Source organism: Ambystoma mexicanum, chromosome 3p (assembly GCF_040938575.1).
Source record: "Ambystoma mexicanum isolate Mex_15411 chromosome 3p, UKY_AmexF1_1, whole genome shotgun sequence".
Taxonomy (NCBI): domain Eukaryota; kingdom Metazoa; phylum Chordata; class Amphibia; order Caudata; family Ambystomatidae; genus Ambystoma; species Ambystoma mexicanum.
Window position 1 is genome coordinate 249,262,834 of NC_090925.1, and position 26,520 is coordinate 249,289,353.

Consider the following 26,520-nt stretch of genomic DNA (forward strand, 5'->3'; position numbering starts at 1 on the left):
TCTCCAGCCTAGATGCCCAGAGCTGGGGGATGGTGTGCCGACTTGGTGAGGTGTGTGGCTCAGGGTTGGTAGTCGCCAGAATGCACAGGAGTGGGGGCTCAGGCAGGGCCCCTAGCAGTTAGCATGGCGCTCCCCCCGCATGTTCCATACCTGTGGCAAGTGTTCAGCTGCTGGGCACACTTTCTGGTTGCTGTTTGTCTCTCCTGTCTTGAGCAGGGCTCCTGTCGCCTGGAGGGGGTTGTCACCCTCCGCCCCTGGAGCGCGGTCACCGGCCCATGCAGCAGGGGGCACCGCCGCCCCGCGCCGGGTCTGGTCTCGTGTTGAAAGTGGGGGCCGGGAGGCAGCACGGGTGTGTTTCTCGCCCCGCGCGACCAGGTGCCCGTTCTGCCCTCTCGCAGTCTGCCGCCTGAGCTGTGGTCTTTGGGCGTCTATTCCGGCCCGGGCTATGGGTGTCTCCGTAGGTGAGTTGTTGGCAAGGGGGGGAGGAAGGGTCCTACTCCCAGTCCCGGCCGTGGCCTGCTGCCGACTGGCCCGGCCTTGCCACACGAGGACTCCACGGGTGCGGGGCAGGCGGGCACGGTCCCACCCCATGCCGGGTCCGGACTCGTGATGGGAGGGGGGCCAGGGATGCGGCATGGACATGTTCTTCGCCTAGCGCTTCCCTCGCGTGGGCGACCAGGTGTCTGTTCGGCCCCTTTGTGGGCCGCTGCCCGAGCTGTGGTCCCTGGGTGTCCGCACCGGCCCGGGCTGCGGGTATCTCCGTATCCGGGTTGTTGGTAAGGGGGGAGGCGAGATCCCTTGCTGCGAACTGTGGCTGTGCGAGGACGCCGCGGGGGCAGGCAGTCCTCTCTCTCGTTCTATGCCCGGGTTCAGGCTGTCACCACACGTCCCGGCTCCCGGCAGGCCCACGCGCTTCTCTCAAGCATGGGCGCGGGGAGCCGCGTTTGGGGGCTTCGGTCCACTGTTTCGGTTGCAAACGTCACCGGGCTGTTGAGCAGAGTCTGGCTGATGAGGATGGCTTTTAGTTAGGGCTGTGTTATTCCGAAATGAAAGGATTCTGAAGGATTAATGACGGGTCGTGTGGGAGCTTACTAGGAAGCGGCCATCTTGGTTGGCCCTCTAGCGCCCTTTAAACAAACACAACCCTTCTCAAATTCTTCTTTATCTCTGAGAAATGTTCTTTGTTTCCTTAATTTGCTCTCATCTTCAAAGGCTTTTAGGCCACCTTCCATGCTTGCTCCTAATTTTATTTCCCTTCTTCACTTTGGGAAATATGTGGCGGCTGTTCTTCAATCTCTTGAATTTTTATCAATATTTTTTGCCTATCAATGCGAGCATATTTAATTAAAACATATACACATATGCAACGTTTTTGTATTTTATACTACTTGCCTGCTGCCAGTTCCAAAGTCCAATGGCACCCCTGGAATCCACTGTTCAGCAGGATGGCCCAATCTGTGTCTGTGTAGTGGCAGGATGCCGGGCCAGGTGTCAGTCCCACCTTTCCAGAGTCCTGGTTCCTGCAGCATGGCCCTATATGTTAACATTTTACACGCATAACAGGGCATTAGTGCCCACTGCACCCACATGGCCTGCAGTACCCCAGCCAGCATGTCATATGATCCATGCAATGCTGGGGAAGCAAAACGCACCTGGCCTTGCATGGCCCACTGGCCATGTGCTCGCTGGGGCACACACACACCCACATACCCTTTGGCAAAGCCAATAGTTTGGTCTTTTTTAGGTATGCAAAAGGCACTCAAAAGATCACAATTACTGAAAAATGGAGTGATTGCCAGGGCATATGTTTTCTGTACCTGGCAAATGCCTATCTAACACAAGCTAAAACGGTTGGCTTTACCAATGCTTAGTGATGTACACAGATAGTGCTTATAAGTCGAGTGGCTGAAGGCAGACCTTGTTAAGACATTTGTATTACACCAATAGCAGTTTTACAGCTCCAGTTAAGTCATTAACTCCCAGAAAACTGCTTTGGAAAAACACTGCCAGGCACTTTGAGTGCAAAGTTTGATGGCAAGGAGTGAATAAAGTGAGCTCAAAGAGTTCCCATGAGGAGGTGTTTGGTCGGGAAAGCGCAGGAACTGGGTGGTGATGGCCATAGGGATTAACATGGCAATGGGCAGTCAATGGGTGGTAAAATAACCAAACAACACCTACAATGTTTGTTCCTCCTCAAATGCCACCTCTCCCTATGTGTAGTCTCTAATGCAATAGTTTCGGCTGATGGGTCCCGCAAACGCCACCCAATAGCCCAAACTAATACATATTGCAAGAAAGAAACGAAAAAGAAGTAAAATATATCAGTTTTGAGTGCAGGAGACTGGGCAAGTGTAAAACCATGAAAAATGGAAGAACAGCGTAAATTCCTCCTCTCGGGGAGCAAAGCGCAGCTCGTCCTTCACGTTCCCAACTCGTTCCCTCAAACAATGTGAGTTCAGTCCAAAGGTGGACATGTTCCTGCATTCAACATGCAGCATTCTAGCTGTAAGCACACGTGACAGCACACGCTTTGTGAAAGCGGCAGTGTGTGAGCCCTATTGTTGACGCGGGGCTTTGCACAGTTTGCGAAAGACGGAACGCCCCCAGCCTGATTTAGAATGCATCCAGGCCTACAAGGCCAACATTATGGCTGGCACCATTACAGTGTGTATGGGTAACCCTGGGCCAAACTTCAGGGTAATCAGATGTCGCCCTGGCAACCTTTCTAACAATGACGGTTCATTCATTTTTCAGCTTTGCGCGTTCTGTGGCTGCCATCGCATTAGTGCAGGATACACGCGTTTCCCACACGCCAGCTCGATTTACAGAGGTCGAAACTGTAAGAAGCAAGTGCCATGAGATGCCTAGGTTTTTGGTGAGCTATACAAGTCGTTTATCTAAATAGCATTGTACATTGCATACTTGCCAACATTCTGTGACCAAAAAGATCTAGGATATTTCAAGTTTCAAAAATAATTCCCATAGCAATGACATCACAGGAAAATACAAATCATACATTGTTGGCACCACTGGAGAATTCTAAAATACACAACCCATCAAACAGCACAGCATGGAAAGATGTTCAAATGTCTAAAATGCATAATTCTGAATGGTAAGTTAACTCAAAATTCAGAAGAGGAGTACTCGCACCGAGCTGGTAGGCAACGTTTGCAACTGCTCTGTAGCACCAGCATGGGCAATACATATTTATTCCTGTGAAGCAAGATAAATAACTGAACAACATGGAGGCTAATACCCTCCTCAATCTGATATCCAGATGCTGTGTGATGGTGGTACTGCTCTGCTACTTGCCTTCACTGGTGGTTCACCTAAGGTTCTGTCCCGGCCACAGTGCAAGGCAGCAGAGTCCTGTAGCTGTCAGGTTAGTGGATTGGTCTGAGCCCACTTACCCGCCCACCACGCAGACAGGCTAACTAATGCGTTGCATGCTTTGTGATGGGCCGGTCTCAAGCATCCTGCCTTAGAGTCACATATACTGCCTGCCCCTGTAAAAAGCAGTAGGACCTGTCACCCAAATCTGTAGGTGGTAGGACTGCTTAAAAATCAGTAGCCTACTGCCTAAATCAGTAGGGTTGGCAAGTATGACATTGTGCACCTGAGGAAGTGACATGAAGAGTTATGTGCGGTTTTGGAGATATCAAGTGGACAACATGAAAAGATCTTCAGTGTTAATGTATTACAACCTTATGAGTGAAGCATGAGACGTGAACGCAAATTTACAGCGTGCTCCTTTTCTAGGAATTTTGTCCATAAGCACAAATTCAGGGACAATTTGGAGTGTAACATCCGCCATTACATGGTTATGATGTAACTCAGTGGATCAATGTACCTGTACATATAAGTATCGTCAAAAATGTTCAAGACACATCACCTATTCAATAGGTAAGAAACATGATTGCCTGTGCTTACCAAGCCACCTGGGCCATCCACTGTCTGATGCTGATAAAAAACAGTAGCATTACTTATAGTAAAATATACAACTCACTACGCCAAGTGCTTAGTAAAATGTAAGACACGTGTGCTGCTGTGTATGCCATCCTACCCCCAGGCCGGGGTACAGACTTGTGATCAGCTCACTGCTCTGCCCAATTCCTGTGCAATGCCCGGGCTCGCTCAGCTGCCACTACCCCGCCAGACTCAAACACTTGAGAGGCTGCCCTTTCCCTGAGCTACGGTCACCCAACCTGTTGATACCCATCCATCACCTATAATGACATTGTTTAAATACATGTGCGATTTACGGTGTGAAAGTACAGTCCGCCGGTTTGCTGGTCGAGGATCCTGACTTGAGTTCTGCTGGCTGACAAGCTAATAATCCGTGTCCAGAGAATGATTTGGGAAGGGTGCTTATGTTCATGTTTCGCAACAGTGTATGAAAACCTAAATACACGACTAGACTCCTATAAAAGCCACTAAGGGGAATTGTGCACTTTGGGGCATGTGCAGGTCTAAACCGCATTCTCCCGCATGGGTCTGGCATTCACATGCTCATGAATATTCTGTCGTCGGGCCGGGAATCCTTGGCATGAACAAGAAAACGGTCTTGCTTTAAAAGCTTGAAAACTGCCTTTCTCTCATTATCCAATCAGTGGAGATTGGGTCATACTGCACCCATTTAATGACGACCCTCTCCCAGAGTCCCGCCCCCGGTGGCCATCTTCAGATCTTTCGGCACGTTTCATTGCAGGGAGTCCTCGTGAGTTGCTCTTCGGGCTATTTTTCATGATTGTTGTTTTTCAATGGAAGAAATATCCTATTTTTTGTCCTAAATCTCTCATCCTCTGAATCGTAGTCAGTACCGGTAGCAGTGGTCCGTTGCCGGTGAAGATCGACAACTACACGGTCAGATCTTCATGTCAAGTATTGGAAGGCATAGTGAGGCCTACTTCGCACCTCACCATGTCGAAGGAAGGCAGGAGGAGTCTTCAAGTTGTGCTCCAGGTGTGGTTTGAGGAACATCTACGTGGAGGACAGACACCAGGTACCTCTATTGTTTGCATCCCAACCATGAGGAAGACCGATACGACATTAGCCGAAGTTTCCCAGCCAAGACTACGAGAGACCATTATCGACAGTTGGTGGTGTGGCTGAAGGAAGACAGGGCCCCTGGAATGGCCTGCGGGCACACTCAGCCAGATCCCAGATCCAGTCGACCTCTGGAGCGCTCTCCCTTGGGTAAGAGGTCGAGAACAGCTGAGGATGTATCCCCGCAGGGTGCCCGTAAGGCCAAGCGTCATGCTGCTGAGCTGACTGGAGATGCTGCGGGTCCTAGATCGGGGCACTTGTGCTCTCCGTCACCATGCCCGTCCACTAAGCTTGCTGGTGGGTGGTGTATCGTCTGTGAGACCTTCAAAACGTGGCCCTTCGTCGAAGGATAAACCGAGAAAGCATTCCCGTAAGGAGGCCACATCGAGGTCCTCGTCTACATCCATGATTTTATCCATGGCGATGCCGCACAAGCAGAGACCCCCATCGACGATGCCTTCAACCACGACTTCGACAACTAGACTTCGTCGACGGTTGTCCTGTCGACGACTGCGGGTGGCACATCCCCATTGACAACCCCGTTGGTGACTTGCGTCGACAGTTACCCTGGATTTCTCACTGGTCCTTGACGGTGTATCGCTGCCCCCAAGGCCCACAACTGCTCCCACCACGACTACTGCCTCGTCAACTACCACTACTCAGTTGGTAAAGGCAACTGTGGTATCTTCTGCTTTGATGAGGTGGCAAGACCAAAGGATCTGTTACCATCAACGGATTTTCTTCCCCGACCGGGGGTGGGGAGTCTACACACGTTCTGGGGAGGAAACGTTGCAGGAATGCCTGGACACAGGTGAGAACAGCCAGATAGGCATAGAGTCACCAAGGCATACTAGCCCAGTGAGACGCATTAGCCCTCCATCAGTGATCTCGCCTCTGGCCCCCCCACAGGCCTCTAGTCTCAGGACATTTTCACTGTGCTGAGTTATCTGGTCCCGGAGATTCAACAATGGCTGCCACCAATAGCAGCCCCATAGGGGAGCAACCCAACACACAGAGCGGTAGGGGGGAATAATTTATACTGTTCCACCAAACTCACCCCCTGACTTGGGTAAACCTATACATACTAAACATCAGGTTTGGTGGACAGTGTCATAACACAGGTGAACCATCCAACTTGCGCTGTAACGGACCTCAATAAAGGGTTATACCCCCAAAAAAATTCAATGAGGGGGTTAACCAAACAACTTACCACTATAACATTCACAATAAGTAAAATATTATCAAATACATTTTATTGATGTAGTTAACAATGATTAAAACATCAGCACCTTCGAAAAATATTACAATTAATCAACGCAATACAATACAAATTTGCAACAAGAAAAAGGGGAAACTCAAGTACACGGGGAAAGAAAGTGTAAGTAAATCGCACTAGCTCCGGTTTCAAAACAATGATACATGAAGGAATCACCATCTAGGGTCACACAAAAATCAATCAGGTTAACCTAAATAATTAAAATATATTGACTTAAACACTAAATCTCACACTCCTTCACTCCCATTCAACCCAACATGTCTCATTCCTCATTCATTCAAAACACACACAGTAAGGGGAAATTCATCAGGGGAGTGCACTACTAAAAGACAATTCACATTAAAAATTGTTTGTGCAATTTTGAAAGGCTATAAAAAATGAAAAAAACATTTTATAATTGAGAAGTTTCCCGCTCGGGAACAAACTTCACCCCACCAAACACTGTTGTTGTCAAGCAGGGATTAGCCACTGAAAAAAATCGCTGGAAAAATCAGAGCGACTGGTTCCTGCTCTAACAATCAACTTGACTTCTAATCCAGCAGGAGGTGGATGCAAAGACCTCACTCTCGCCTATCAACACGTAATTAGTGTAGATTCTTCAAGGAGACAGCGGCCTTTAGTAAGCAATGTGCAGAATACCGCCAGCTGGGCTTGGAGTAAAGCTTTGGATGCAGTATAATTCAAACTGTATTACGCTGTGCCGTACAGCTCGCAATGTCCACTGGAAGGGCTCTCTCTTCATCAGTGGAATACACTTTACAGCAACCAATGAATGGGTGATCAAAATGACCAATCCAGTGAATCGACTGCCACTGGCATGTGGTTGGCGGGTTGCAGTGCCTCCTATTGTTGATCTCGATTCAACGTGCGTCCAGGGGTAATCCCAGGGTAGGGAGGGACACCAGGTACAGCCCTCCAAGACCTCTGCACAGGAATCGCTCGGCTACCCTGAGGCAACCACCAACACCACCTCCTGTCCTAGTAGCAGCAATGGGGGATGCACCACAGATGGACACTGCAATAGGCACGGATACCGGCACCATAGACACGGATGAGTTTGTCGACTTTATTCCTGCAGATGGGTCCTGATAGGTGTTGACTAGGGCTCCTCCCACAGATGAGATGGGGTCGTTCCACTCCATGATTGCAAGGGCATCTACCCTCTTCAACTTAAAGCCTGAGGAAAAGAAAACGGAGGGTTTCTTTACCAGAGGTGCACATAGACCAGGAAGACGATATTGGCTGTCTCTTTACCTGACGAGCATCTGCGCCTCAAGGGCATACACGTATACCCTTACCTGGACGACTGGCTCATCTGGTCGTGTTCTTAGGACCTGACAATAAAGCACCATACACCTTCTGACGGAGCTTAAATTCTCCATCAATTATCTGAAATACTGCATAGTGCCATCGCAGGTCGCTCTGTTAATGGGTGCCCGCCTCAACACAGTGGCATCCTTGGCATACCCCTCGGAGGAGAGGGTGATGCCATCCTGAGGTAGAAACATCGGCTGTCCACAATGCGATCCACCACCATCCTAGCAATCAAGTCACTACTGGGCATGCTGTCCTCTTGCATCCACCTGGTCCCGTTCTGCAGGCTGCAGATGAGACTGCTTCATTCTGGACGGCAGGTGGCGCCAAGTCATAGGGAAATGGACAGACAAGATTACCCTGAAACTGGAATTCAGACTATCCATACAATGGTGGGGAGTGCGCTCACACCTCACTCGGGGTTTCCCCTTTCAAGTCCCACACTTCAAGGTTACAGCGGCACCCAGCACTTTTTTGCATTCGGCACCTTGCACTTTTTTGCATTCAGTACTTTATTCCTTATTAACAATTTGGTACTTAGCACTTGGTTACATTCAGCACTTTATCCAACTGTTAACTATTCGCTTTTTCCACAGCATTTCCACTATTTGAATGAAATTTAAAAATGCGACAGTGGTATTTTACCTTGAGTAATACGAGGTTATGAACTGTGGCAATCAAACTGCGATTGAATGGTGTAAAGCATTAGATTTGATAAGTACTTTATACTATAAATTAATTCATCTATTTTATTTTTTGTTGTGATGTTTGTATATTATGCTATTTTACAATGGTAATAAATTAAAAATGAAAACGTGAATATGTATGACTGGGCTTCCTTCTCTTTTTCGCCTCTAGTCTCCACAATTGAGTACTCAAATTAATATAGTACTCTTCCATGTGAACTCCTTTTTTCCCCTTTGGGATTTTCTTGTGATATATTGTTGTTACCCATCCGCTGTGATGTAATACAGTAACCACAGATACCTCTCTGGACAGATGGAGGGCTCACAACAGGCAGCCAGAAGAGAAGAATCTGCACATCAATGTGTTGGAATTACAGGCCGTATTCTGGGCTCTCAAGTCATTCCTGCCTCTTCTGAGGGGTCTGGCAGTAGGGATCTTCACAGACAACACCACCACAGTGTTTGCATCAGGAAGCAGGGTGGGACCCGATACTCTGCTCTTTTGTGAGAGGCTCAAACCCTGTGGCACTTGGTTGATTCTTCAAGACATGTTCCTTATCATGTTTCAGCTGGCAGGCATCAAGAACACTGTAGCGGATGCCCTCAGCAGGTAGCTGCGGTGCTGCCACAAATGGGAGATTGAACAAGTGCAGGCATCTTTCCTCTTCAGCAAATGGGGCCATCCCCAGATTGACCTCTTCGCCACAGTAGCAAATTCCAAATGCAAGGAGCAGCAGGTTTTCCCAGCGGGGGAGCCTAGGAGCCACCTTCTCGCTCAGATAGGAAGGGCGGTTTCTGTATACCTTCCCCTCAATTCCACTCCTACTGCATGTCATCAACACACTCAAACTCTCTCACTGCAAGATGGTACTTATCACCCCAGCGTGGCCCTGCCAGATCTGGTACCCGGACCTGCTCCGCTTGTCGGTGGCTCCAGCCATCCGTCTGCCTCCTCTTCCTATCCTACTCTCGAGAGAAGGGGGGACCATTCTGCATCACGACCCGGCATCATTGGACCTCATGGCTTGGCTCCTGCAGCCCTAGAGTTTGGACACTATGATCCTCCTGTGGAATGTAAGACTGTTCTTGCCATGGTCAGGGCGTCATCTACACTATCGTGCTGCGGGCACAAGTGGAGGCACTTTACAGTGTGGTGCAGGTCCCAGAAGATCACACCTCTGCGCTTCATGGCCCCACAGCTCCTGCCATACCTACTGTCACTAGCCAAGGCTGTATTGGCCCACACCTCCATCTGGGGGAATCTGGGGGCATCTGGCAGCTACATCACAATACACCCACTCACCGGGAAGAACATCCTGTGGTCCCACAGGCTCATCAAAGAATTCATGAAGGGCCTCTTCAGATATTTCCCTCCAGTGATGGCCTCTGCCCCACCGTGGGAGCTCAATGTCGTCCTCACCAGGCTCATGGGGCTGCCATTCGAGCCATTGCATCAGGCCACCCTGAAGTTTCTTTCTTGGAAAATGGTGTTCCTGGTAGCTATCACCTTGGCCAGATGGACATACCTGTCGTTTCATGCTGCAAGGGTGGTGCTTCAGACCCACCCCTCCTTTATTCCTAAGACTCAGTCTGCCTTCCACCTTAATGAACCCTTGGTGCTTCCAGTGTCCTTCCTTAATCCTGCTTCAGCTGCTGGACGGTCACTGCATATGCTGGAAGTTGTGCGGGCCTTGAAGTTCTATGTGGCTCGCACAAAGGATTTTCGGAAGACTTCTCAACTTTTTGTGAACTTTGGTCCTGTGAATCAGGGAACTGCTCTGTCAAACGCTTCCATTTTCAGGTGGCTCTCAAGCTGCATCATGCACTGTCATCGTCTGGGCAACAGACCACTCCCGGGCCAGCCTAGAGCTCATTCCACCAGAGCCATCGCTGCAACAACAGTGTTTTTCTCTGGGGTTCCACTGCTGGACATCTGCAGGGCTGCTAGGTGGTGGTCTATGCACACCTTCATGAGGTTCTACTGTGTCGACTGGGATTCCAGCGAGGAGTCCAGAATGGGCCAATTGGTGCTACACAACATGTTTGCTTGATGTGAGTCTGTTCCAGGGGTAAGTATTTGTACTTCTGTTGAGCCTTGCCACCTCCCATGGTTGTGTATGTGTGGACTGCTGTATAATCGTATTCATGAGCATATGAATCCATGCCAGACCCCATTCTGGAGAAGGAACAAGTTACATACCTGTAATTGTTGTTCTCCAGCATGGGTCTGGCATGGATTCATATGTGAACACTCTCTTCTTCCCCGCTGTGCTCTTCTGGGTTCATACTGGCACCTCACATGCTTTGAATCTAAAAATGGCCATAGGGGGTGGGAGTCTGGGAGACGGTTGTCATTGAATGGGTGCAGTATGACCCAGTCTCCAGTGATTTGGATAATGAGAGAAATGCAGTTTTCAAGCTTTTGACCCATCTTTGCAGTCATTTTTTCTACCTAGAGGTGAATTCCCCGATCCTGCCTATCTCTTACTCCAAGGGTAAGGTTCTGGTCTTGGTGCCCTCCTCTCCTCTCTGACCCTCATGTGTGATGCCTGCCATGTGCTTGTTCCCACTACCACCTGCCTAGGGCCAACCAAGCTGCCAGGTCTGACTATCTTTTGGTTCCATATCCACCTGCTATTCTTACACCTCCTGATGTTCTCTTTCTCCCCTTTGTTTCCTAGATCCACTTCTGGGTATTTTCCCACCTCATCCTTTTCTTCTCCAACCACCTCTGTCTCACTCTTATTTACAGCCTTCTCTCCAAACTTGCCTTGCCAACGTCTGGAAGGTTTTCTAGCTACTGGTGCTCTTCACCCACCTTCTTTCTATATTCTCTTGCTACCTCCTTATTTTTCTCCAGCAGCTTTCCTCTGATATTCTCTTCCCACACCTACTTACTCTTCAGCCAATATTCTCCACCAGCTTCCTTCTCGTGATCTTCACCCACCTCTATACTCTCTTCAGCAGCCTCCTCCTTACTATTACCAGCCTCCTCCTTTTGTTCTTCTCCAACTTCTTCTTGATTAAAAAACTCATCCTTATCAACTTCACAAACCTCCTTCTTACTATCACCAACCTTGCCCTCCTGCACTTCCCCACCCCCGCCGAGTGTTACTAACCTTATCCTTACTATAACAAACTTTATTCTTACTATTTTCTACAACCTCTCCCTGACTGTTATCAGCTGACTCTTTACACTCTTCACCAACCCACTGCTTAATTTTGCAACCACCTCCCAATAGTTCCCAATCTCTTCTGTGAACTCTTGAACCACCTTTGTCTAGCACTCTCGTCTCTCACCCCCACTCTCCTTCTGTTTCCTTTGTTCCTCCAATGTCTTCCGTTTATACCAAACACTTGCCATTTTGCACCAAACTCCTCTCTCTAGACTCCCATGCTGACAGACTGAGCTTGTGGGCTTGCATAGCCCCGTGCTCCCTCGCCATGGGGTGGGATCTTTGTGAGAATCTGTACCTGGGTCCTGGAATTGATGAGGTTCCAAGATTGGCTTCCCCTCAGATGTTCACCCAAGCTTCCCCTTGGGACTAGGGGCTGGATGTTATCTGGCCTGTCAATTATCTTGGACTCCCCCCCCCCCCCCCCCTCTGCAAATCCTCCTCAGGGCACTGCAGAGCACTGCCTGAAAAGGGGACACCTTCCCTGCTTCCTTACATGGATAACTGATATGAAGCATGACCAACACGAGTGGGTACGCTTCACAATGTGTTTTTTTAAGAATACACATAGCAACCTCCAGCACATCCTCCTCACACCAGCTCTGTTTCTCCAACTGCTTTATTCAGAACATAGAGCTGCATTTCCACATACACATTTCATGCCTGCATTCCATGCTCCAAGACACTTCATAACACACCTCCTCTCCTTCACTCAACACACCCTCCTCACCATTGTAATCCTATTATTGTTCCACACCTGACCCACTCTCACTCTCAAAGCACCCTTCATCATTGCCTCAACCCGCACAGGTTCTGAATACAGCAGATCCCCCTTTCTTCTTAACACGCCTTTTCTGATCCTCACCCAATCTCCACACTGAACCAACCATTCCTTCTTTCCTCTCTTCTCATTCTCGATCAACACTCATTTCTCTTTATGATATGGCATTTGTCACGCGCCTATACACAAGTGTTTCAAGGCACAACAAGGCAGGGAGGGGGGAACATGGGGAAGACAGACAACGATCTTACTAGGCCCGGTATCATTCAGATCGCGCAAGTGCATGGTAAGGGGGAGGGGAAAGTGCTAGGGGCAGTGCAGAGCATGGGATAGTGGAATAATAAGATAAACAAATAAGGGGCCAGCTGGTGGCAAGGGCAAGGTAAGTGCCGAACAAAGCACTGGGAGGGGGCTGTAGGGATACAGAGACAGTCCCGCGGTGCAGGGTTGCCGGGGAGGCCGAGCCAGGGGCAGGTGGCTGGGCCGGGGACCGAGATCAGTGGGAGTGGCCCGGTGCCGATTAGTTGCAGTTTCAATCAGGAATTTAGCAGGGGAGAGGGGGAGAGAAAGCAGAAGCAAAGTGGAAGGTTTTGAGGTGCTTCCGGAACCGGAGATGGTTATCCTCAAGTTTCAGAGAGGCAGGAAGGCTGTTCCAGTGGGAGGCCCCTGCCGCGGAGAGAGATCTACCCCCTACTCGTTGCTTGGAGAAGCAGCTGACCCTGAGGGAGTTGGAGGCGGATGAGCGAAAGCTCAAGAAGGAAGATATTTAGGAAGGGAGAGTTGAAGGTATTTCGCCCCCTGGCCCCAGAAGAACTTAATCCTCTCAGCCACTGGGAGCCAGTGAAGAGATTTCAGTCCTGGAGAGATACGGTCCCTGGGCTTGAGGCCAAGAACAAGTCTCGCAGTCCTGTTCTGGATGAGTTGCAGAGGGCGGAGAGTAGAGGCAGGCAGATTTGGATAGAGGCTGTTACAGTAATCCAGCTTAGAGAGAACCAGGGCTCTGGAGACAGTGAGCTTCTGGGGGAAGGAGAGGAAAGGAAGAATACCTCTAAGGAGGTGCAGCTGGTAGTGTGACTTCTTAGAGACGTCAGAAATGTGAGGAGAGAAGGAGAGTGTGGAGTCTTAGATGGCCCCGAGGTTTTTTGCCTTGCAGGTAGGAGCAGGAAGAGGGCCTAGAGAGGCCGGCCAGAGAGCGGCAGGAAAGGAGGGAGTAGGTGTACCGATGAGTAGAATCTCAGTCTTACTGGCATTAAGGCGGAGGTCCTTGGCGGTACACCACTCCTGGATAGCAGACAGTCAGAGATGAGGGAAGGAGAGGAGGAGGCCTTTATCCTTTTTTAATTTACCTTTCAATTCTTCCACCACCCAATCTGATTCTCTCGCCCTTCCCAGCAAAGGCAGAACAAGTTACGTATTAGCCTTCCGGCCTCTCATCACTTCAAACGTACGCAGTACATATAACCTCTCCTGTACCGCCATTCTCCTATCCTTGCCACATGCACCTGCCATCCGAAAGGCATCCATGATACATCTATTAGTTCTATCCACCATGCCATTACTCTACGGATGGTATAATGCTGACTTATGTTTTATTGCACACCTCTTCAAATATTCCTGGCAATATCCACCAGTGAACTGTGTCCCATTATCAGTAAGAATGCCACTAGGCACCCCTTCTCTCGTGAAACCCTCCTGTACAAATTCAACCGCTGTGTCTCCCCTGGTCTCATACAATTTTATACTCGGTCCACTGAGACAACAAATCTATCCACACTATAATGAATTTTCCGTGACCACTTCCCATTTCTATTTGGTCCTAGGATATCCATGGCCAAGTCATCCCAAACCTTTCCAGGCACACTGGCCTCCACAAAAGGTTGCATTCTAGCCACCTCCCCTTTTCCCGCTTTTCCACATTCCACACAATCAGCCAGCATCCTCTCCACATCTCGGTCAAAACCTGTTAAATCCTTTAAGTCTTGTTAACCCTTCTTTGTGTGAAATAAATGGTTGTATATTGGCATCTTTGCATTGTGTGAGTGGAAACTGTCAGTAGAAAACAAATGCATACGGTAATATCATTCACAAGTGAAAATGCTGCTGGTAAACCGTGAACTGGAAACATTGTATACCCTTGTCGGAACATTAATCTCATTGAGAACCTTTGAACTGGGGTTTCCTTTAGTGCAAGGTTCTCGGTAACAGTTACAGGGGTTGTTCAATTTGTTTTTTGACGCGTAATGTTAACCAGGCCATGTTACTGAGCTTTCTCTTGCGGATTTTGGGTCGGGATAGCTGGAGTTTTATGCTCTGTGGCATGAGGAAAGAGTCTGTACTGATTCCTCCCATGATTGTCCCTGCCATGTGAAGAGTGCTAAGGGTAGGTGACCATGTGCTCTTTAGGTCACCCCCACTAGAAGTCTCCATTATCAGACGGGGAACTTGATCAGACTGCCCCTTCCATAACCCCAATATACATTTCTACCAACCCTCTGACCCATGGCACAAAAAAGAATACATATGGGAGGAAAAGACTAGCTGTCACTGGGCCAGCACTCTGGAAGCCCTGCCCCTGGAATGAAGACTGGGATCCAGCCACTGTCACTTCAGGAAAGCCCATCAAACTCTACTGTTCAGGAATTTCCCAAATGATGAGTACTTGTGATTGTCCACTACTCTTGGGTTCTGATTCTGCCCCTGTTATGCACGTATGGTCACATAATGTTTTTATAACTCAGTTCTGCAATCTTATTAAGGTCTTTTGAGTTCTAGTATTACTTTCCTAACTTTTATATTCCCCCACCTCTTCCTCTTCATTTTTCCTCTGCGCCCGAAGTATCTTGTATGCATGTTGCACCGTATAAAACAAAAAATACAAGTTACATACCACTCTTACTTTTCTTTAAACACTTTTTATTAAGTTTTGACAAGTGTGTATGCATATCAACTGAGAAGCCCCATTGAGATTTTCTAATCTCTCCTACCTAACCCCTGTCCGAACCCTCCGTCAATTCCTTCCCCCTCATGGGACACACTACTCCTAAGCAATTATTTAGTAATCGGTGAACATGCTCATGTATTATCACACTATTAAGCCATGTATACCAAACATGTTTTGAGCACATAATCTCACTGGACAGGTAAGGCCTCTATATTCCTGTTATGTGTAGGGCCTGTAGACCATCTATTCCAAGGCTCTCCGTCTGCCCGCCTTAATGCTGACGTTGGCTTCTCCATCCGTACAATATGCCATAGTTTATTGTGCCATAAAGCTGTTGTCAATGCGGCCTCCAGGTTACACACAGCTACAATTGCCAGTTTGACTGCCAGGCGTAATTGGGTGGTGAGCCAACCTCTCTCCAATGACAGCAGGTAATGCACCTGATGTTCTGCCCCCAATCACCTAGCCCTAATATCATTTGAATCTTTGATCGGACCTCCAACCCAAAGCTTCTCGTAGGCATTCCCCCCATGTAATATGTAACATTGTATCCTCTTCCTTGCGCATACGCGAGCCTTATTCATCCTTTGGTGTATACTGTTCCTCGCCTCATTACCGATAGCAATGCCTTGGTCTTTCTACCCTTTCCTTTCCTGCATCTATTCCATGAAATGACCTATCCCATTCAGTGTGTATTATACATATCGGAAATTCAACCTTTATTGGTGTATGACAGCCTGACAACCTCACAGTATGAAGAGCTGACCTAAAAATGCAGTACATAACATGTGCAATTTGGACCTCTTGCCCTTCTCTTTCCAACTCCGGGACCCCCACCCATTAATACATATAGTGATCTGTTCTAAATCTGCACGCTGCCGGATTGACTTCCTCCCTCCGCTATGCTTGCTGCAGACCTCTCCCCGCCAAAACTGCCTGCAAATGCAGCCTAGAGTGTGCGTACCTGGGCTTCTGTCCTCTTGGTAATGCTGAAGGGTTGGGGTAGGGATTCATGCCGTCCTTGTTGAAGTAACATTTTGGCGACTCCACTTGGGCCATGTTTGATGGTTCTAGGGCCAACCGGGCATCCCGGGGAACTGCTCTGTTGAGGGTGCCCTTGGAAGTTGCCCAGCTTTGCCCTGAAGGCACCTGAATTGTCCTGAGGTGATGTACATGACAAGCCCAGTCCTGAGACCTTGATGCAATATGTTTTGAAATTGCTGCATTACAAATCAAAATAAAATAAAGCAACATCTCATGGGATGTCTTCAAATCAACATTTTATCTATTTTGTTGTTTCTCCTGAAAACAGTTCAAAGAAATGCTGATGTTCTAACATCAAAATTCTGTTTCTGATGTGTGCTGTTGGTTTAGTATGCACACACAGGACTAAGGGGGAAGCCAACCTGTCACCCTCCAGAGGATTTATCCTACAACTCCCATTAACCATCCAAGACAGTTGTGTGGAATCATGGGCATCGTAGGCCAACACATCTGGAGGGTGACCAGTTAGCTACCCGATGGAAAAAGCTGAGATGCCTGCTTTTTGATTCTGGTCACACAGTATTACCCAAATTGACCTTTTACAATTGACCTTTTGCTCAATTGACCTAATTATAGTGGTCCTAATTGACCTTCTGCACAATTGACCTTTCTATTATTTTAGTTATTTTATATATGTATTGGGTTGGTTTTGGATTATAAATCATATAAGGGGGTTTCAGGGGGTTTTGGATTGGGTGGGAGGGTTGCGGGGGGGAGTTTTCCCCCCCGCATATATGTCCTAATTGATCTTCTAAATTAGGTCAATTCTCCCGAGGTCAATTGTGAAACGGTCAATTAGTATACAACCGGTCACACTGGTCAGTCCCCTATTAAGCAGGGTAAATGGCATCTTTGTAAAGAAGAATGAGGCACTGGAGGTGGTGCACTGCCCTATAAAAGTGCCTTCGGTTTATGACTTCTGTTAATCTATAGGGAAAGTGTACAGCTTGCCTTCCAACAATAAGTGACTCACCTTGATGCGTGCTCTTTGTTTGCAGGGTATGATGTCCTGCGAATGGATGCAGACAGCTGGAGGTGGGCCGGCATTCTCTGGAACTATTTACATCTAGGACACCAGCTATCACAGGTCTCAAAATGTTACTCCATACTTTTTCTCACATGGCTTAAAGGTTTATAGATGCCAGCTATTTAAAATCGTCCTAGATAGGGAAAAAGTTATATCGACTGTATCTGGAGACCCTCGATAGTGGGGGTTTTGGTGTGGGGGTATAGGATGGTTGATTTGTTTGCGGTGTGCAGTTAAATAGTTGATCTTCTTTGAAATTAAACTAAATTGCAACATGCGCACAGTATTAAGAAGCAGTGTTAACAGGGGGAATAGGGCGAGACAGGAGAACACGGCATTGACTTGATTCTTAACCGGGCATTGAAACAAGTGTTGAAGGGGTTGGATAGTTTGTGACCAAATTGGGCGTATATAATGGTATTTTGAAATTGACGTTTGAGAAACAGCCTGTTGTTTACCGAACCCGGAAATTGACCTCATCCAGCTTTAGACACCACAAAACAAAAGAGACTCGACCTCGAGTGGAGCATGCCTTCAGGTTTGTCTGATTGGCCTCTGGATTTAAGGGCGCCATAGAAGAGGTCAGTGGTGGTTGGAATCTCGGATCCTGTGATCACCTCCTCCCAGGCTACATCCTCAATCCTGCTTCATATTCACATATGGCTCCCCTCTACCTGAAGTGAAAAGTTGAGAAATGTTTTGTGCCCTTCCTCTATAGGCACGTTTAGGGCTCAGCTACTAACCAAACAAAGGACAAAACGATCTTCCAATGACCAAAAGAATAGTACCTCATAGTGGCATCCCCCAAGAAACAACACCCTTTATTGTGTCTGCTTGAAGCCTGTTGCTTCTAAAGACAGCAGGTCATTGATGTGTTTATTCATCAGTCACTCAATACCTGCTATCTGTAGTTTCTCAAATGTTTGGATTTCATGGTCTGCCTAAAGGCCTAGGCTCCCATCGTTGATGCAATGCACAACCGAGTTTTTCCCAAAATAGTTTATTAAGCATAATCACACGTCACCGTCGACCCTTGGAACCGCACTTCGGGGTATGTTATTTTTTTTTACAATGTTTTTAATGCCTGGCATTTGCTGGATTCAAAGCATTCTTGATTGCTGTGATTTAAGGTAGCAGATGCACAGTGAGACAGCAATGTACTTAACAACACACAGGAAAGCAGAGTGGAGTCTACTGGTCCTAAACCTGAAGACTCGACAAGGATGGACATTTCCAACACCAGAGCATTGGTCACCAGCCAGTCTCGTCCTTCCCAGTACAGTGTGTAATCTTCATCAAGGCATGCCTCTCTCCTAGGATACACCTGTTCTGCCAGAGCATTCCTCCTCCACCAGAGCACTCTTCCCACAACAGTTCTGGCCTCCTAGACCAAAAAGGGCTTCCTCCATCGGAGCACATTTCCTATGCTGGTTATGCCACCTCCAACAGCGCACACACTCACCACTAGAACCGTGCTCTAACACCAGGACAAGCCTCCTCCACCTGAGCATGCCTCCTGATCTGTGCATGCTTCTTCCACCAGCACACTCCTCCTACAACCTTCCATGCCTCCTAGAGATGAACGTTCTTCCTTTCCTCCATCACAGCACATTTCCTATACTGGTCATGCCACCTCCACCAGAACCCATTGCCACCACTAGGTCCCACCTCTAGCACCGGGGCATGCGTCCTCCATCTGAGAATGCCTCCTCTACTTGTGCATGCCTTCTCCACCAGCGCATACTTCCTTGACGAGTATGCTTACTCCACCCGAACATAGTTTGTCAAGCAGAACATGCCTCCTCTTCTCTCACACGCACCGTTCACCAAAGCATGCCTCCTGCAAGAGACCCTGCCACCTCAGCCAGTGCACACCTCTTCCTCGAGTGTACGTCTCTTCCACTAGTGCATGCCATTAGGAGACTCCTCCTACTAGAGCCCACCCCCTCGAGTGCTTCACTCTTCTTCTTGAGCACACACCCTTCACTAAATCTCCTTCATCCACTACAAAGGCATGCTGCACATCTGTTCCAGGAACACATGCAAGGTCTCCCTTTTGGTCAGGGTCTATTTAGATATACAGGATGTGCTGGCTTTCACCATACATCCATCCTCTACACATCCACAATATCCATAAGGTGTATGCTACTAGAAATGCTATTGATTCATAAAAGAGAGTGCTTCCATAACACCATTCCATAAACGTCTACAAACTGTCTATGGGGCTATACTGATCATATGCTAGGTAGTTCTTGAATAATAGGTTTGGTTTGCTTTTTGTTGGCAGAGTGATGTCATCATCTGCCTGGGGTGCCATGACGTGCGCGTGGCAGAAAAAGCAGCTGCTCTGTACCTCGAGGGGTGGGCCCCGTGGATCCTCTTCACTGGACATCATGTGAACCATACCGAAGGTAAGCGACACATCTTTCATGGGGTGAGTTCCTAACTAATGCTTCCAATGGGGCGCATCTGGCAGACAGGATGGTCTTCTTTGCTGTCATGGAGCTATCGGAGGGATATTGTAGGGGAGGGTCTTGCAACCCTTGGCTCTCCAGATGTTTTGCAACCCCCATGATCTTTCACCGTTGACTAAGCAGGCTAGAGCTTATTTGGGTCTTAGTCCAAAACATCTGCAGAGCCAAAAGTTGAAGACCCCTGTTGTAGTGAATGCAGTTTGGCAGCGCGAATCGACCCTTTGGGTCCTGTACAGGTTTAAGCAACAGAACTAAACAAAAAAGAGGATTAATAGGACATGTTAAATTGTTCTTTATAGAAACTCCTTGAGTAATTAAGCTTTGTTCCTGACTGCGACAGGGGGCAGTCAGGACATCTAATGACATACTCCAGAAGCAGAGTCCTTGCCCTGAGCTGAAGGCAAAGGCAATCCTGTTGCTCTGTTGCAGAGTGTCATTGGTACGGTGGAAGTGACTAGTTTTGCCAAAGGATAGGCGTGCCGCAGCGGTTGCATGATGTGGTGGGAGTGACTAGCTTTGCCAAAGGATATGCATGCCGCAGTAGCTGCATGATATGGTGGATGCGGTGGAAGTGACTAGTTTTGCCAAAGGATAGGTGTGCCGCACCGGTTGCATTATGTGGTGGATACGGTGGAAGTGACTAGCTTTGCCAAAGGATAGGCGTGCCGCAGCGGTTGCATGATGTGGTGGAAGTGACTAGCTTTGCGAAAGGATAGGCATGCTGCAGTGGTTGCATGATGTGGTGGATGTGGTGGATGTGGTGGGAGTGACTAGCTTTGCCAAAGGATAGGCATGCCGCAGTGGTTGCATGATGTGGTGGATGCAGTGGAAGTGACTAGCTTTGCCAAAGGATAGGTGTGCTGCAGTGGTTGCAGGATGTGGATACAGTGGAAGTGAGTAGCTTTGCCAAAGGATAGGCGTTGCCGCAGTGGTTGGATGATGTGGTGGAAGTGACTAGCTTTGCGAAAGGATAGGCATGCCGCAGTGGCTGCATGATGTGGTGGAGGCAGTGGAAGTGACTAGCTTTGCCAAAGGATAGGTGTGCTGCAGTGGTTGCAGGATGTGGATACAGTGGAAGTGAGTAGCTTTGCCAAAGGATAGGCGTTGCCGCAGTGGTTGGATGATGTGGTGGATGCACATGGAATGACTTTTGCCAGGAGTTAGATAGGGAAAGAAAACCTTTTGCGGCCCTAGTAAATTCATAGGGGCTAATTTTTGGCCCGGTGGACGGGGAATTGAAAGCATAAAAGCCCTGTGTAATTCAAGATCCAGATAATCTATGATTTCCTATACACTTCACAACGAGTTTAACTAGAAGAGTGACATCGGAGGCTCTCTAGTTAATCTGAAAATCCACCCAGCAGTTTTAGCTGTGTGTGTGTGAGCAAAGGTTGCATATTTGTCTGTGCAGTAAAACAAATGCAAAAACTCAAAATCACAGCTTTATTTGGCACTTTATAACTTTTACACCATTGGATGAATGTGCAGCACATTTTCCAGTTACTGTGCATCAAATGGGTCAAAAGGTATTAGTTATAGAATGTTGGCAAAGTCAATGGATCAAGGATTTACCTTAACTCTCTATCTTATAATAACCCAACAATGGTAAATGTACAGCCCAATCTCAAAGGTTCAGTTGTACTAGCAAGCTAAGCTTTTCCTTGAATTCTTTATAGTCTCTCATTGATGGGGACTATGGCAGCCGTGGAGTACGAGACGCTGAGGGCTTATGGGCAGGGCCGGCCTTAGAGGCAGCAGCGCCCTGGGCAAATTGGCGCCCCTCTTGCACGCCCCTGGTCGACAAGGGGAGAATCCGGGTGGGTTGCGGGGGCGGGGCGGCATGAGGGCCACATTTGTTTTGTCCCTCCCTGCTCCTGTGCCGCGCAGGGGGTTCATCACTGGAATAATGCATGAGCGCCCTACTCCAATGAAAACCTCCTGGCTCCCGCCGCGTCAGAGCAGGAAGGTAATCAGGAAGGTAATCCTCATGTGAATAGGGTGCTGATGCTTTCTTCACGATCTGAGCGTGATCTGCAGGTCGCCAGTTCGAATCCTGGCAAGGCAACTCAGCCTTTCATCCTTCTGAGGTCGATAAATGAGTACCAATTTCGGTTGGGTGATATTGTATGCAAATATGTGCTCTGTAAAGCGCTTTGGATTAAGTCGCTTTATAAATAACACATCATTATTTATTTGTGTTCAATTATACCCACACTTATGATACAAAGGAAAATTAAGTATTTATTTGTTTTATACAATGCCCTTCATTTTACTATCAATTCACTGCACCTTTAACATTACAAGCAAACACAAATGGATGAGTGTGTAGAGGCAGACGAGGAGCACACTTTACTCGTTGTGGGCAAGGTACGTGTGGAAGATTAGCCTCACGTGTTGGCAGAAGATTTATTGGGCAGATGCTGCAGGTAGGGGGTAGTTGTAGGCACTGTTACATCCTGTGATCTGCACATTTCTTGAGGGAGAGGAGTGGATTTTTGGGTGCATTTGTGCTGCAGTTACTTGGGCTGAAAGACTGGGTAAGGTACTTCTCATGCACACGTGGGGAGTAGAAGCAGTTTGGGTTTATTCATTGGGGTTCAAAAAGAAAGTCTGACATGCGTTTCGCAGATTAACGGTATTGTAAAAGTTATCTCATACATAACATAAAACTCCTGGTTTGAAGAAAACTAACATGGGGAGAGCCTACATCAAAAAGTCGTGTGGCGTATGCAAAATGATGTAAATAAAATGCAAAGAAGCAAATGATAAATAACTACAGAAAACATTTTCTTTGCATAGCAGTGACAGGGGGAGTAGGATAGTTAATGGTGGCATAATGAGTGTGCATCCCCATCTTCCTCTGGCTCTTTTCTCTGCATAATGTGGATCGTGGGTAGCCAGCTGGTGAAGCGGTGGAACAGAGGGAACTCCTTATGCATGAAGTGGGCCCTAGTATATCGGAGACCAGCTAGAAGGACTGTCGGGATAAGAGCTAAGTCCGAAGGCGGCGAGTAAACAAGAAAGAACAGGTCCACGCGGCACTCACTGCGTGTGGTTTCCCTCTTGCTACTGACTCAAGAATGTGCTGTCCAGGTTTTTACTCTTGACATCCAGGCATGCACTTTGTACCTTTTGAGATGAGTTCTAAGTGATAAGAATGGCATGGATGACACACAAAGTATCAAGGGTTGCCCAACATTTGGCTCCTCACATTCAAATTGGGTCTTACGCCAAAAAGTGTTCAACCAGTAGCCCGTACAAAAAACACGTGGATGTGCTTTTTTTTGGGCTCTGGGCCCCAATGTCAACCCATCAACTATACCCATAGACTATAATATGCCATATATCCTGTTTGGCCCACACTGGCATCAGGAATGAGTCATGCAAACATCAGTTGGCTATTCGTGCCCGTTTGATGAGGGCTTGGAATGTTTTCTCCTTGCAGAATGAAACCATCACAGGGCTCGCGAACGATCCTGGTCCCCTTGCATGGTCTAGGAGATTTTATGAAGGTCGAGTACCATACATATGGTGCTCAACCTTTCTGGCGAGTAGTTATGATTAAAACTTTTATTTGACATGTGATGCAGACAAACCTTGCATGCAGGAAATGCCAAATAAAAATGTCACTGTGCCTGGTTGTTCTCTGGCTGGCAGCGTTGAAGAGTGCCTATGGTGCCATGCACCATTTCACAGAAAGCACTTGTAAAGTTTTTGTCACCAGTAAAAAAAGGGGCGAATGCATTTATATTAGGTTGATTTAGAAAAAGAATTAACTCGACCTGCAGGACTAGTGACATTCTTAAGAGTTTGCGAGGCCTGCATCAAATACCACTTGAATGATTTGCATAATCTTAATCTACTTGTTAAAAATCTCCCCGAGTGGGATTTTTATTGTATTCTGGATTCCTGCATGAGAAATGCTTTCGAGGCTACGGCTTCCTGTGAAGTTGACCACCTAGCACGTGGGGACGCCTTACTCATTATGCAGAGAGGGCATATAGCACAGGTTCTCCATTCATGAACCTTTGCTTGATTTCCATTTGAACTAAATCTGTTTACCTGTTGTACCGCCTAATTCACCAGTAAAAGAGGCTTTGCGCAGTTTGGATATGGCGCTAGGTCTTCAAGACAAGACGCAATTGCAGGTCAGACAATATTTTAGTTAGTGGCATTTCATCTGGACTCCAGCTGGCCAAGGCCGCTCTTGACAGATGGATCGGTTCTTGCATCTCAAAAACATGCAGGTGGCATGGTCTTGTTCCCTAGAGCCACATGGGCCTTCCATCACATCCAAGGCAGCAGCTGTATCTTTCCAACGGCACGTGCTCGTCTTTGAGATTTGCAGGGCGGCCATGTGAGCTACTAGCCGTATGTTTTGTAAGCGCTGTTCTCTGGGCGTTTCTTGAATACGGATACTTCTTGTGTGCGTGATGTTCTGCTTCATCTATTTTCTTGAAGCAGGCTGGTATACGCTCTCTCCTCTTTCCGTGTACGCTCTCTCCTCTTTCCGTGTCAATGGCCCAACAGGTTGGAAAGGAGGTACAGAATCTGAAACTAAGAGAATACAAAAGTACCTTCATGGTGGCGGAGTCAGTAGCTCCATCTCCACCCTTTTGTGCATGTGCCAGTTTCATTACACTTCTTCTTGGCATTAAAGATCTGTGAACTGGTTGTTGAGTCAATGTCACCGGGGGTGGCTTTGTGGTGGATCAGGGTTTCCGATGGGAGTCTTGCGTACATGAGATTCAAAACTCCATGAATGAATTCTGTGGAAATTCTTTTGATGAGTTTTCCGTCCTGGTCTGCGGCAGGAGGCTTCCTCACAAGTTGTGGCAGAGCGACAGTTAAGGACATAGTGTAGCTGAATCCCTGTGAAGATATATTTTGTATTTCTCATTTTTTATGAGCGAATGATCTAAGCTTGCTTAATCCTTTCAGCGAGCACGTATTTCTAGTGATTGGAATGCAGGGAGAGGAAGTGAAATGCATTTCACTCCCTTCTCATCATGCCCTTCCTTGTAGTATCCACGGGGGAGTATTCTCTTTCTTGGATCCATGTGGTATGTACAGTTGATTGTAAAATAATGAGTATTTCCCCTGGCACTGGCACTTCACTCGAAAACCTATTTCTGGTTCAGCAAATGTGTATGTATGGTCCAGGCCCAAATTTCCCTTTGCCCAGACATTACTTTTGTGTCATAATTTATTATCTATGTCAAGACCTCTAGTGTGGGATTGTGAGAAACCAAAGGTTGTCTCACCCGCTAGTCCTCATGGTCTAGTCATCTAGGTGGCCAGGATATGGCATTCGCTTTTGGATCCATTTCCTGGGGGTGGACTAGTGCAGGAGGATCAACTGGGAGAGGGGTCTTCAGGGAGTGGGTGCGAGACAGCCGATGGTGAGATGCAGTATCCCCCCCCTTTTTTGTTCATCTACTTGATCCTATTTTGTAGGATTTTCCGAAGTCTGGCCCCCCCCACCCTCCCCCTTTTTACACAGACACTGGGCTGAGGAAGAGGGTGACTAAGAGTAACTGGACTAACTCTCTCACATTGTACTGGACATGTGCAGTTAATCCGGTCAAGCAAGGTCAAGCACTTTACACTAAGTGCATACACCTGATACCAGTTAGCTCTCCTAACACGAATAAAAGGCAACACCTAACGACACACTCTGAGCAAGGTGGAACACAAGTACGAGAAGAACTTCCGGGACAAAGGCACACCTACTGCAACAGAGCAACGGACCAAGGGACGAGAGCAGTGGGCCGAAAACCCCAAGGATTCCCTACTGGAGGTCATTGCCTCAGACAGACCTCGAAAGACGTGTGGAGAAGGCCAGATCCCACAAGTGAAGATCGCATTGTGTTTAAAGGATGCCAGCGACCCTCCTGGGTGAACAGCAGAGTTGGGGAGGCGAGACCAAGCCTGTGATACTAACCTTGAATCGTGAATTTGAAATAGCAAAGCAAGAATGAAGCGCTCACAGACGGTGAGTTGGCAAGCAACCTGACAGACCGATGTGTGTTAAAGCGAATGAAGTAGCAACATTATATCACAAGTGAAGGCTGCACGTGTGTGGATGAGATGCAAAGAAAGGCAGAGCCGTGAATGAACTTTGAAGTAAACGGCAGCTGTGAGATCAGTGATAAATAACAGAGTTGTCCGGGGAAAGAAAGCAGCCCATTCGAAAAGGTACATTGTTTGCAGCTATAAAGCTATTAATCGCGAGTAAACGTGAACTTTGAGTCAAAGTGGTCCTGCGGTGGTCTGTAAAGAGAGCCACACACATTCGAAAATCTTCAACAACCGACAGCCTGATGGAGGTAAACCCAAAGAACAATAACCTTGGGGAAGGAAGCCCCCGGGAAGTTTGTGTTGAACTGTGACGTGAGAGAACTGAGCCCGACAGAGGGGGACCTTTGTGAACTTTACTGATCTGTGTGCTGTAAGGTCTGAGCCCGGCAGAGGGGGACCTTTGTGAACTTTACGTTGGAATACAATTTTGAAAGTCAAGAAAGAGACTTTAATGTGGAAGGCCATGCGGGCCTCAATCCACGGTTTGGAAATGCTTTGAGTGTCAGAAACTGAGCCAGAGTGTGTCATCCTGCAAAGAAGGACAGCTTTACTCCATGAGGTTTAACGTGAGGAGGAGAGCTGGTTCAACTACATTCATTCTTTTGAACACTGATTTTTCCTTTGAATACATTTCTCCATTTTATACTTTTTGTACAAGAGATAGGGCAGGCATT

General features: G+C 47.7%; 1 protein-coding gene across 1 annotated transcript in view; it reads left to right on the forward strand.

Annotated features, from left to right (window-relative positions):
* LOC138580303 (uncharacterized protein SCO4629-like) overlaps positions 1-26,520 on the forward strand; it is a 94,294-nt gene that overhangs the window by 35,807 nt on the left and 31,967 nt on the right. Inside the window, exons 2-3 of the mRNA XM_069650722.1 lie at positions 17,263-17,351; positions 19,579-19,702. Coding sequence (XP_069506823.1) covers positions 17,263-17,351; positions 19,579-19,702 — 213 coding nt within the window. The remainder of the gene's footprint in view (positions 1-17,262; positions 17,352-19,578; positions 19,703-26,520) is intronic.